We start from the raw sequence: 14,132 nt of genomic DNA on the forward strand, positions 1-14,132 counted from the left end.
ACTCGCCGACAAATACTCACAAGGCACCCTGATCTCCGCCCCATGTATTTCCTTTGTTTCTTCATGCGAGTGATGGGGATTTGGGCCTTGTCTGGGAGCAGCAGTATATCTTTCACTTCAGTCTCATTAAAGAAAAAATCTTTGTCCAGTTCGAGGTGAGTAATCTCTGTTCTGATATCTATAAGTTATTTTAGGTCACAAGAGACGCTAGAATCAACAGTATGTACAAAATAAGTTACAAACAATCTAAAAAAATAAACACAAAATAGCACAGTTGGTAAAGAGCCGTTAAAATGGCAGCCATCCCCTCCAGCGCCCTTCTTATCATCACTACTTTTTATTGTTGTTGATATTCAGGATCATTATGTTATGGCTGTTATGGTAAAGAAACATGTATATATCCTTCATAACAACGGAGTAGGTATATACCTCCACCAACTAGCAAATCATTATAAATCATGAATCATGTCTGTATGATGTGGTCACGCAGCCTATAGGTCACTTGAGGTGAAAGATGTGGCCACGTCACAGGACTCGATAAAATATGTTGCTTAAATATGGCAAAGATTTAGGAAAATACAACAAAGTAAAACTGGTTGGGCTACATTGTGAAAACAAAAGGTTGCGGTCGTTGTTTACGTTGTGAAAGAAAAGCAGGCATGTGTCAGCCTACAACGTGTAATTTCAGTTTACAACGTCTAGGGATTCGACCAATAAGAAAGCGCCCTGTTGGCCCTACAGGCATTCCCATCATCCTCTCTGATTCAATGCTACGTCAGCAGTGGTACCAAAAGATGGCAGTGTCCATAGTAAACCGCCTGGCTGCTGAAGCGTGTTTGTTAATATTTACTTTAATATTCCAACACAGTAATGCCAATAATATCGCCGCCGCTGCTTCGACTGCAGAAGCCCCAAACCGCAGGTTTGAATACAAGTACAGTTTCAAGGGACCGCACCTGTCTCAAGCCGACGGGAGTATTCCCTTTTGGGTACACAGTGGAAGTAAGTTTCTGTTTGTGACTGGTGCCGGTGGCTAGGCTAATTGCTGACCGTTATAAATCATTATAATAAGGTGAATCCGCTGCGATGGATATCTTGCCATTCTAGCCAGTGATTGTAACTTCGCCATGTTGCATGTGGGGGAACATTTATGACACGTTTGTTGTAGCCAGTCGGCTACTGCCTGGAGCCCACTGAGGGGCAGTGGGCCTGATATCAAAGTCGTTTCAACATGTCATGGCTGTGAAATGAGCAGCAGCATCAGACGGGGAGAGAAGCAGGAGAAGAGGAGAAATACACAATATGCAGACTCAGTAAAGTTACCAAGTAGCTAGCTAACGTTAGCTACATTGAGTACTACCTTGTCACGTTAATGCCTGCCAGCTGCCTAAATCACCCTACCTTAAAGTATACCATCTGGTGTTGCCAAGCTTACATTTCGTTTGAACTGACACGGTATAATAGTTGAGGGGGTTCTTGTTAACAACGTTGCAGCCTATAGAAACTAAATATGGACATACAGATCATTCCAGGTTTTGTAAATCTCCTTGGAAAACATTACCGCAGCATTGGGTTTTCATAATATTATCAGAGAAAACGCGTTGCCGTTTAAAGGTTAGTGAGCATTGTATGGGTTTCTATCTCTTTCCTATTGAATTGATCAGTCCTTCCACTAGCATGGTTTTGTGTAATGTAAAGGGTTAACAAATCAGTATCTTTAGAAGCAGTGCAAAGGTCCCGGACTGATGTCAACTCACCCTGATTTAAGAGTCAATTTGATCATGTTGTCCATTTCTTATCAGGGTACAGAACATGGCATGTTTTACACACACGATTGAACTACTGTGACATTTTTAATTTGGGCTCAAAATATACAAACTATTGTGGACTTTGGGTGTCTGCCAAACCCTTGACTGCAATGCTAACAATATTGGGCCTACCTATTGTCTTTACTTAAGGTTTCAGAATGTAATTAATCCATGTAAACGTTGTCCACAAAGAACCTTGAAATAATAACAATCTCAGTAACACATGTACATGTGTACATAGGCATAAGACACAATGATGTTACTAACCCCAAGGCTTGTAAAGAAAATAACTTCTGGCCAATTGTTTACCCCGGACCAATACATAGTTGCACTATGGGCCATTATTGCTTGGGCAAGGCTCACTTACTTTACTTAGTTACGCTATGCAAACAGTTAAACAAGTATTTCTTGACATTCAGTCAGTCACAAAGCTTCTGTACCGTACAGTCTGTTACCGTCGTAACGGAATGGACCACTAGTGCTTCTGGTAACTGAGCTGTCTTAGCCTTCTGTCAGTAAGGGTTTGCACAGTATGACTTTACCCCAAACGTCTTGTGTCTATTCCAGATGCCATCCCCAGTGCCGATCAGGTCCGTATCACCCCCTCTCTCAGGAGTCAGAAGGGCTCGGTCTGGACCAAGTCCACGGTCAACTTTGACAACTGGGAAGCAGAGGTGACATTCCGTGTGTCTGGACGAGGGAGGATGGGAGCGGACGGCCTGGTAAGAGGAACACCACCGTGCCAAGTCAATTTTCCTTTATTATATAAAGATTGGGAAATTCACTCATGTCTAGCTTCACACTAGGCCTTTTCACACAGCGTTTTCTTAGCACAGGGCTATCCTTAAACATGGGTTAAATTTAGTCCAGGGCTATCCTACCCTCCTTTCACACAAGCATTACTTAACCCTGGGCTAACTGCAGTGTGCTTTAGAAACACTGGCTACAGCATATGTATGCGTCTTGTTATTGTGAAGCTAGCCAAGAGAGAAGTAATACTTTCCTTCCTATGGCTTCCATATACTCTGACTCTAGCCCATAGAGAATGATGGAGGATTCGTCTGTGTATCTGTCCCATTATGGCGTCTGTGAGCCCACAGGCAGCTCCGTTGAGGCCATCTCCATTTTGAAGTAGTCAGTTATCATCTTCTGCTACTGTGTTTGCGCACAAGTATAATTTATTGGCGGATCCCTCCTGATGACCTACATAGAATTATGTGAACCTTCCTTAACCATAGGAAGGAAGTCCCACCCAGTTGACTACTTCAGAATAGAGTACCACAGTATGAGTCATAATACCCATAAAATCTAGTGGTCAAACAAGGAAATGGTTCCAGTTGTTTCTCCATCATTCATTTTTCCCATAGGTGATTTTAGGATTACTTAAAATAAGGGCTGTGTTTCGTGTAGGCTTACCCTGGCATGACTTTTTGATAACCATGGCAATTTCTTTTGGACAAGGTGATTTTTATTTTTCAATTTTGAGCACTAGAGTCCTCTATCATTCTCTATGCTCAAGCCCTCGTCAGCCTACTGAGCTGAGCCAAGCTGTACTGGCCTGGTCACACACACACATCCACCATAGTTGCTGTAGCCGTGCTGGAAAATATGTGAAAATGAAATATTAGAGCCAGTACAGTATGTTTTGTGTCAGCTTAATAGTGTGATAGGTGTGCCTATTAATGTCCATTGAGTTACCTACGCCTATATCCCTGCAGCTCGTCTGCAGGTAGTGAGTGTGGAGTTGTGCTGACCTTTCGGCTCAGACTACAGGTTAATCCCCTTATTTATCTCTCCATGTCTGTCCTGTCCATGTGTGGCTCAGATGGGTAAAAGCGCGGCACTAGTAACGCCAAGGTCGTGGGTTCAAGTCCTACATTATGCGTTCACTGTGCTGTACATTTTACTGTATCTACTGTCCCTATATTCATCTCTGTGTCCCTCTGCTGCTCTACTGTTACCTCTAGTTATTCAGACAGTTAAAATAAGTATTTTTGGACATTCAGTCTCCATGTCCTCATCCCTCTCACAGGCGATATGGTTCACTACTGCACAAGGCCTGGATGGTCCTGTCTATGGAGCCGCTGACAACTGGAACGGTATCGGCATCTTCTTTGATTCCTTCGACAACGATGGGAAGGTTGGTGGTCAGATTTTATGACTTTATTACATTCATTCTAATCAATTTAAAAATAAATGTGTTTATTTATTTAATTATGGGTTAAAGCAACAAAAAAAAGTCAAAAGGATATCGCAAATTAATTCAGGTAAAATGTCAATTAACAGTTTTTTTTCATAATGTCATTAATATTTTAAAATTCAAATACTACGATGCGAATAATAGGAAATGTGGGTTAAAACTGTACACACTTTCTTATCTTGATATACATTTTTTTCTTCATATTTTCAAGTTGTAGCCTAGGTCTGATAGCATGTATTGGATGTAGTGAAAGAAACAATAACCTTTAAAACCTAGATTAGGTAGATTACAGATTGTTGTTTGTTTTTACTGTTTGTTTTAGAAAAATAACCCTGCTGTGCTGGTAGTGGGAAACAATGGCAAACTTGTTTATGATCACCCAAAGTAAGTCAACATTTCCTTCGCCTTACTGACATCACCAACTGAACATTTTACAACTTAAAAGAAGATTAGAAAATATAATTATTTATTTGTGGTTGGAGATTATAATCCTCTCTCTCATCCTAATCTCCCTGGGCAGTGAAAGCTGGAAATCACTTTTCTGTGCCATCTATGTGTTGGAGTTTACACCACTGTCTTCTGTGTCGTCACTACTCTGTGTTGTTTACATATTAATTGGAACTGTTTTCCTTAATTTCTGAGATCTCCAAACCCATGTATTTTCTGTTTGTATGGCCATCTATGTTGCACTATATTCTCTGTACTTGTTTCTCCTGCTGCTGTGGTGTGCGTCTCCTTTAAACTTGTTATAAATCCAGGTCTTTTGTACTTTGTATTTTCGATGCTTGTGAGGATGAATGAATTTCCCTTGTGATATATAAAGTAGTAGTACTACTTCTAATACTACTATGTAACGTGTCTTTTAAAAAATTGTGTTTTCTTTTCAGTGATGGCACGACTCAGGCCCTGGGGACATGCTTAAGAGACTTCCGTAACAAACCCTATCCTGTCAGAGCCAAAATAACATACTATAAAAGAACACTAACAGTAAGTGAATTATCAATCCCCTCCAATCAAAAACCAGAGACAAATTTGACTGGTGTTTTTATATTGGCCATTTTGTTGAGAACACGATTCAAATGAGCAACACCCGAATGCATCAAACACAGAAATATGCCGTGCCTCCCGAGTGGCGCCGCGTTCTAAAGCACTACATCACTACAGATCCGGGTTCGATCTTGGATTTGTAGAGACCCGTGAGGCGGCGCACAATTGGCACAGCGTCGTCCGGGTTAGGGGGGGGGGGTTGGCCGGCTGGGATGTCCTTGTCCCATCGCGCTCTAGCGACTCCTGTGGTGGACCGGGTGCACGCTGACACGGTCGCCAGTTGTACGGTGTTTCCTCCAGCGCATTGGTGTGGCTGGCTTCCGGGTTAAGCGAGTGGTGTGTCAAGAAGCCGTGCGGCTTGGCATGGTTGTGTTTCGGAGGACGCATGCCTCACCCGCGTCCGTACGTGAGCCACAGCGATGGGCCAAAACTCTAACTCCCAATTTGGATATTAAGAAATTGGGGAGGAAAAGGGGTTAACCACTACACAATTATAATGCATTTTAATTGATTGCACATGGTTAATGTGCTAATAACATTGTCTGTCCTGTCAGGTGCTGATCAACAATGGTTTCACGCCAGATAAGGATGACTATGAGTTCTGTACAAAAGTGGACAACATGGTCATTCCACAGGAGGGCTACTTCGGCATCTCAGCTGCCACTGGGGGTCTAGCAGGTGGTTATCTTGGTAACAGTTTAATTGAGGCCTGCAGGTATAATGCATTATGATTTGGTTGTAATGCATTATTAAACTTGCCATAAGCATGTAAAAACCCCCCCTTTTTTTTACATGTAATCTCTTTCAAATTAAATGTTTACTATTCCTAATTTACTTAGATTAAACTGCTTGAAATGTAACATGTGGATATTGTTAGGATATAATGGTCAATCATGAAACAAATAATTTTGTTTAATCATATTTAATGTGTTTCGTTTGAATGTAACTTTTGCCTTCCAGACGATCATGATGTCCTGTCCTTCTTGACGTTCAGACTATCAGAGCCTGGCCAAGAACTGGTAACTAGATTTTCTTAGTTATACTACTCATAGTCATAACTGATACTGGTACAGTTTCCACGTAACACAAGTTAAACCACTTACAGTACCACTCAGTACAATTTTAAATGGAAGAACATCAGAGTGAATTGTGTGCCCTATTTCTTACATTTACATTTACATTTAAGTCATTTAGCAGACGCTCTTATCCAGAGCGACTTACAAATTCTTCAAAAGAGGTATGAGAAAGTAAGCAAGGGGAGTACAGGGCATCAGTCTCTTCAGCGTTGGTTCACAGGGGTTGTTTTGTCCCATTTGAAGCCCCCACCTGAAGCAGAGATGCCCAAGCAGGACAAGGACAAGTACCAGGAGGAATTTGAGAACTTTCAGCAGGATCTGGACAAAAAGAAAGAGGACTACCAGAAGGAGCATCCGGACGTTCAGGGACAACCCAGTTAGTTTCACTCCATAGTATTCCCCAGACTTCATCCTGTCTTTGCTATACATGTTATATGCTACTTTTTTTACATTCTAGATCAGGGATGGGCATTTTGTTTAATAGGCTGCGGGCCCATTAAAAAATGACATACTGTACCAGTCAAAAGTTGACACCTACTCATTCAAGGGTTTTTCCTGTATTTTTAACTATTTTTATACATTGTAGAATAAGCAAAAAAAAGGGTTAAACAAATCCAAATATATTTTCTATTTGAGATTCTTCAAAGTAGCCACCCTTTGCCTTGATGACAGCTTTGCACAATCTTGGCATTTTCTCAACCAGCTTTGAGGTAGTACCCTAGAATGCATTTCAATTAGCAGGTGTGCCTTGTTAATTTGTGGAATTTATTTCCTTAATGCGTTTGAGTCAGTCAGTTGTGTTTTGACAAGGTAGGGCTATATTCTGTATACCACCCCTATTTGGTAAAATACCAAGTCCATATTTTGTCAAGAACAGCTCAAATAAGCAAAGAGAAACGACAGTCTATCATTAAGACATGAAGGTCAGTCAATGTGGAACATTTCAAGGACTTTGAACGTTTCTTCAAGTGCAGTCGCAAAACCATCAAGCTCTGTTATGAAACTGGCTCTCATGAGGACCGCCACAGGAAAGGAAGACCCAGAGTTACCTCTGCTGCAGAGGATAAGTTCATTCGAGTTACCAGCCTTAGAAAATTGCAGCCAAAATAAATGCTTCAGAGTTCAAGTAACTGACCCATCTCAACCTCATCTATTCACTGGAGACTCGGTGAATCAGGCCTTCATTTAAAATTATTTTTACTTCAACTTTTATTTAACCAGGTAGGCTAGTTGAGAACAAGTTCTCATTTACAACTGCGACCTGGCCAAGATAAAGCAAAGCAGTATGACACATAGAATAACATGGGATAAACAATAAACAAGCCAATAACACAATAAACAAGTCAATGACACAGTAGAAAAAAGAGTCTATATACAGTGTGTGCAAAAGGCATGAGGTAGGCAATAATGGGCCATAGTAGCGAAGAATTACAATTTACCAGATTAACACTGGAGTGATAAATGAGCAGATGATGATGTGCAAGTAGAGATACTGGTGTGCAAAAGAGCAGAAAAGTAAATAAAAACATTATGGGGATGTGGTAGGTAGATTGGGTGGGCTATTTACAGATGGACTATGGTCAAATTACTGCAAAGAAACCACTACTAAAGGACACCAATAAGAAGAAGAGGTTTGCTTGGGCCAAGAAATAGGAGCCGCAGACATTAGACCGGTGGAAATTGGTCCCTCGTTCTGATGAGTCCAAATGTGAGATTTTTGGTTCCAACAGCTGTGTCTTTGTGAGACGCAGAATAGGTGAAAGGATTATCTCTGCATGTGTGGGTCCCACCGTGAAGCATGGAGGAGGACAGTGCTGGTGACACTGTCAGTAATTTTATTTAGAATTCAAGGCACACTTAACCAGCATGGCAACCACAGCATTCTGCAGCACTACTCCATTCCATCTGGTTTGGCTTAGTGGGACTATTGTTTGTATTTGTCAACAGGACAATGACCCTAGACACCTCCAGGATGTATAAGAGCTATTTGACCAAGAAGGAGAGTGGTGGAGTGCTGCATCAGATTACCTGGCCTCCACAATCACCCAACCTCAACCCAATTGAGATGGTTTGGGATGAGTTGGATCGCAGAGTGAAGAAAAAGCAGCCAACAAGTGCTCAGCATATGTTGGAACTCTGTAAAGACTGTTGGAAAAGCATTCCAGGTGAAGCTGGTTGAGAGAATGCCAAGAGTGTGCAAAGCTGTCATCAAGGCAAAGGGTTACTTTGAATAATGCCCTCTATAAAACTCTCAACAGTAAGAGATCATTTGAGGTTTCAGCTTACTGTTAGAGTAATAGAATACACAAGGTACGGTTTGGAAATTAGTCGTGCATCAACAGTCACTCAATCATTTAATGTCAGCTGTTTTTAGATTTGTTAAGTTAGTCTAGCGGACAGCTATTTGAACTCGAAGTAATCATGGTCGAATTACCGACTGGGGTAGGACCTGTTTTTGATAATCAGTTGTATTAAAAACTGCAAACATTTACCTCCCTCCTTTAGAAAAGTTTGTCGAATTACAGAAAATTAGTGTGTGGGGGGGGGGGTTGGATATGTCCAGATGCTAATCACAGATGCTAATAACAGATGCCATTAAGACGTTCTTCTGTCTGATCTGTGTAGTTGAGGACATGTATGAGAGTGTGAACGACAGAGAGATCCGCCAAGTGTTTGAGGGCCAGAACCGGATCCATCTGGAGATCAAGCAGCTTCACCATCAGCTGGCCGTGATCCTGGACGAGCAGCGGCGCTACGTATCCGTGGCTACCGACGAGATCTCCAAGCGCCAAGGGGAGTCTGGAGGACAGGTGGGACAGGTAGGAAGTCAAGGAAGACCACGAGCGCACATACATACAAACACACTCGTAAAAGAGCGCACACACGTACAGTAAGTATATTGTTCATATCGATAGAGCCACACACACATACTGAAGTTTTATAATTTTACTAAAAAGGATCATGACATGTGTTTCAATCGTTTTTATGTTTATTGAATTCTTCAGGCTCCGAGTCAAGAGATGGGTGCAGTGGTTGCAACACAACAGGAAGTACTGAGGAACCTGAATGAGTTGAGGTGGGTACTGTAACAGCAATTGTTTTGTTATTATTCCTTAACCGTATTTATCACACACAGTACTGTACGTAAGATCTGATATTCCAGACAAACAAGCTATTGTTTTTCAATCCTGGCCATAAATTAATCCTTTTTAAATCTCATATTTAATCTCACAACACAATACTCCGCTGCTGCAGGTGTCTCAGCCTAGACCCAATAATCTGCACATTTTGTCTGTCTCTTGCTTCCCAGTCTGGAAACCCCCCCCCAGCGCTTGTCTGTAGGATTTACTATGATACCTTAACTACAAGCCCCCAAGACTATGATACCTTAAACCTCCTCCACTACACCCCCCCCCCCCCCCACAGTGGGATAGACACCTTGTCACCCCAGGAGCTCGTCCCTAAGCCATATTTACCTTCAGCTTTTGTTTGCTCTGACTTTCACTGTGTTTTGTGCATGAGGATATGAGCTGGGGAGTCTGGTGGGCGCTTCTTTACTTTATAGAGCATCCAAACTGCATTCTAGACTAGAGGACAAATAAATACATAAAGTATATATATTATTCCTGATGACATCATGACTGTTTTCTAACATGGACCATGTCAGGGCTTTGAGACGATATAACATATAACCTATCCGTTACTTGACGTAACCGTTGTTTCCTAAATATGTCGATATTTTCAGGTTCTCATAGATTAAAGCAATAGTTCACCCAAATTAACAATTGCATATTGGTTTCCTTATCCTTTTAAGCAGTCAATTGACGAGGTTTGACAGCATTCCATTCTTTGGTTTGATTACCTGGCTACTGTTTCCAAATGCTTACTTTTTACTTATAGATCACTTGGAAATGAAGCAGGAAAAATTATAATAAATTGCAGGTAATCAAACCAAATCATATATTGCTGTCATTCCTAGTCCATAGACTAGAAATAAGTGTGTTCGGAAAGTATTCAAACACATTGACCTTTTCACATTTGTTGTCACATTAAAGCCTTATTCTAAAATTGATTCATTCCCCCCCGTCAATCTACACGCAATGCCCCAAAATGACAAAGCAAAAAAAAAATGTTTCGCAAATATATAAAATCAATAACCCCCTTTACTCAGTACTTTGTTGAAGCACCTTTGGCAGCGGTTACAGCCTTGGGTCTTCTTGACGCTACCAGCTTGGCACACCTGTATTTGTGGAGTTTCTCCCATTCTTCTCTCCAGAGACGTTTGATCGGATTCAAGTCCGGGCTCTGGCGGGGCCACTCAAGGACATCCAGAGACTTGTCCTGAAGCCACTCCTGCGTTGTCTTGGCTGTGTGCTTAGGGTCGTTGTCCTGTTGGAAGGTGAACCTTCACCCCAGTCTGAGAACCTGCTCCAGAGTGATCAGGATTTCATCAAGGATTTCTCTGTACTTGGCTCCGTTCATCTTTCCCTCGATCCTGACTAGTCTCCAAAGTCCCTGCCTCTGAAAAACATCTCCACAGCATGATGCTGCCACCACCATGCTTCACCGTAGGGATGGTACCAGGTTTCCTAAAGACGTGACCCTTGACATTCAGGCCAAAGAGTTCAATCTTGGTTTCATCAGACCAGAGAATCTAGTTTCTCATGGTCTGAGAGTCCTTTAGGTGCCTTTTGGAAAACTCCAAGTGGGCTGTCATGTGCCTTTCCGTCTGGTCACTACCAGAAAGGCCTGATTGGTGGAGTACTGCAGAGATTGTTGTAATCTGGATGGTTCTCCCATCTCCACAGAGGAAATATGGAGCTCTATCAGAGTGACCATCGGGTTCTTGGTCACCTCCCTGACCAAGGCCCTTCTCCCCCGATTGCTCAGTTTGGACAGGTGGCCAACTCTAGGAAGAGTCTTGGTTGTTCCAAACTTCCATTTAAGAATGATGTTATTGAGGACCTTCAATGCTGCAGAAATGTTTTGGTACCCTTCCTCAGATCTGTGCTTCAACACAAACCTGGTTCGGTGCTCTACGGACAATTCCTTTGACATCATGGCCTGGTTTTTGCTCTGACATGCACTGTCAACTGTGGGACCTTTTTATATAGACAGGTGTGTGCCTTTCCAAATCATGTTCAATCAATTGAATTTACCACAGGTGGACACCAATCATGTTCTAGAAACATCTCAAGGATGATCAATGGAAACAGGATGCACCTGAGCTCAATTTTTTTTAGTTTCATAGCAAAGGGTCTGAATACTTAAGTAAAATGTGATATTTTTAATAAATGTGCAACATTTTCTAAACCTGTTATCACTTTGTCGTTATTGGGGATTTTGTGTAGAATGATGAGCAGGGAAAAAAAGCTAATTCATCTATTTTAGAATAAGGCTTTAATGTAACAAAATGTGGAAAAAGTCGAAAGGGGGTCTGAATACTTTCCCAATGCTCTGTACATGTAAATGTCCCTATTCTTTAGATACTTCTGTCAGCCTCCCAGGCTTGTCATGTGATCTTAGGATAATGCAGATTAAGACTCTTGTGTTAGTCTTTTGTTAGAGGCTGTCAATTCAAATAAAGGTTTGATGGTGTAACGTAATCCTGATGAAAGATGAGAATCTCCGTTCTTTTCTTCAAAAACATCAGTTGCATCAATTGTTTTTCTTTTCCATTGACGAATGACAATAACACATATTTTGTTAAGTATTATGATATCGAAGGTGTAGACAGACAGATCAGATCACACAAACAAAATATTCAACGATAATGGTGAGAGCCATATTCCAAGTCTCTTGGTATTTGAAAATAATGATGACGCTTTACTTTGGATAGTTCAGATTTTCCATCAGTAAATGCTCTACAGATAGTTTGTTTATAGTATTGACTGTCTGTTGATAAGCAACTGCTTGCTAAGGTTACGGTTACTGATAGTCCATCTTTAGTTATAACACGTTTTGAAAATGTTGCTCATTTATATTTAAAAAAAAATCACATTTTATGTAAGTTTTCAGATCCTTTTCGATGAAACTAAAAATTGAGCTCAGACTATCCAAATAGTCTTACCAAGATGATAATTTGACATTGACATAGCCTTAGTGATGACATTCATCAATATTGACAAACTAGTGTTCATTTATTATTTGACTAGTTTTTCATAACTGTAGCATTATGCGGTTAAAGTATATACAAACCCTTCAGAGTATTCACACCCCTTTTCCACATTTGATTGTGTTACAGGGCTCTGTCAGTCGTATAGAACATGTTGTGCTACAGGGCTTTGTCAGTCGTATAGAACGTTGTGCTACAGGGCTCTGTCAGTCGTGTATAGAACATGTTGTGCTACAGGGCTCTGTCAGTCGTGTATAGAACATGTTGTGCTACAGGGCTCTGTCAGTCGTATAGAACGTTGTGCTACAGGGCTCTGTCAGTCGTATAGAACATGTTGTGCTACAGGGCTCTGTCAGTCATATAGAACATGTTGTGCTACAGGGCTCTGTCAGTCATATAGAACATGTTGTGCTACAGGGCTCTGTCAGTCGTATAGAACATGTTGTGCTACAGGGCTCTGTCAGTCGTATAGAACATGTTGTGCTACAGGGCTCTGTCAGTCATATAGAACTAGTTGTGTTACAGGGCTTTGTCAGTCGTATAGAACGTTGTGCTACAGGGCTCTGTCAGTCATATAGAACATGTTGTGCTACAGGGCTCTGTCAGTCATATAGAACATGTTGTGTTACAGGGCTCTGTCAGTCATATAGAACATGTTGTGCTACAGGGCTTTGTCAGTCGTATAGAACGTTGTGCTACAGGGCTCTGTCAGTCGTATAGAACATGTTGTGCTACAGGGCTCTGTCAGTCGTATAGAACATGTTGTGCTACAGGGCTCTGTCAGTCGTATAGAACATGTTGTGCTACAGGGCTCTGTCAGTCGTATAGAACATGTTGTGCTACAGGGCTCTGTCAGTCGTATAGAACATGTTGTGTTACAGGGCTTTGTCAGTCGTGTAGAACATGTTGTGCTACAGGGCTTTGTCAGTCATATAGAACATGTTGTGTTACAGGGCTCTGTCAGTCATATAACATGTTGTGCTACAGGGCTTTGTCAGTCGTATAGAACATGTTGTGCTACAGGGCTCTGTCAGTCATATAGAACATGTTGTGCTACAGGGCTCTGTCAGTCGTATAGAACATGTTGTGCTACAGGGCTCTGTCAGTCGTATAGAACATGTTGTGTTACAGGGCTTTGTCAGTCGTGTAGAACATGTTGTGCCGTAAGGTTGCAAGTTCAAATCCCCGAGCTGACAAGGTACAAATCTGTCGTTCTGCCCCTGAACAGGCAGTTAACCCACTGTTCCTAGGCCGTCATTGAAAATAAGAATTTGTTCTTAACTGACTTGCCTCGTTAAATAAAGGTAAAATACATTTTTTTTTTTTATCGCAATTGACGGTTAATTAACATGAACACATTTAACATCTCCTGGCTTCCACACAAAACCTTAGAAACATCTACATTTTTATTTATTATTTTTTTATACGTCGAAAGAAACAGATGACATTTTCTTCATATGTTTCAGAAGAACAGAATGGCATACGCTGAGTTGTCCTCATGTTAGGCCCTGATCTGGCTATGCCATATGGCTGTGGGCTACACCAGTTCATTTAGCAGACAAGCTTTGCTTAGAAGTCCGTGGCATTATTTATGTTAGTAGTATGAATGAAGAATACAAAATGAACATAGCTGAATAAAATAGAAAGTGGGATATTTTCTTCAAATTGAGAGAGTGCGCACATGCTATTGTGTTAGCGGTTAACAAAGAAACGGGTCTTTCTGTTTGCCTCATTTAGAGTTATTTATGCAACTTTAGTTGTGATACAAATGTGGTGATATATGTTTAGATTTTTTTTAATACATTCTAACGCTGCGTGATGCGACTTATGGTTTTGAAAGAAGTCATGAGCTCTGCTTTGTTTAATGCTTTGTTTAATGCTTTGTT

At 41.2% G+C, this 14,132-nt stretch overlaps 1 protein-coding gene across 1 annotated transcript in view; it reads left to right on the top strand.

Annotated features, from left to right (window-relative positions):
- Window positions 1-767: 767 nt before the first annotated feature.
- lman1 (lectin, mannose-binding, 1) overlaps window positions 768-14,132 on the top strand; it is a 29,328-nt gene continuing 15,963 nt past the window's right edge. The window contains exons 1-10 of the mRNA XM_064977344.1: window positions 768-1,002; window positions 2,376-2,530; window positions 3,841-3,948; window positions 4,331-4,392; window positions 4,896-4,995; window positions 5,610-5,733; window positions 6,016-6,074; window positions 6,375-6,507; window positions 8,757-8,950; window positions 9,137-9,207. Coding sequence (XP_064833416.1) covers window positions 768-1,002; window positions 2,376-2,530; window positions 3,841-3,948; window positions 4,331-4,392; window positions 4,896-4,995; window positions 5,610-5,733; window positions 6,016-6,074; window positions 6,375-6,507; window positions 8,757-8,950; window positions 9,137-9,207 — 1,241 coding nt within the window. The remainder of the gene's footprint in view (window positions 1,003-2,375; window positions 2,531-3,840; window positions 3,949-4,330; window positions 4,393-4,895; window positions 4,996-5,609; window positions 5,734-6,015; window positions 6,075-6,374; window positions 6,508-8,756; window positions 8,951-9,136; window positions 9,208-14,132) is intronic.

Source organism: Oncorhynchus masou, chromosome 11 (assembly GCF_036934945.1).
Source record: "Oncorhynchus masou masou isolate Uvic2021 chromosome 11, UVic_Omas_1.1, whole genome shotgun sequence".
Classification (NCBI taxonomy): Eukaryota; Metazoa; Chordata; class Actinopteri; order Salmoniformes; family Salmonidae; genus Oncorhynchus; species Oncorhynchus masou.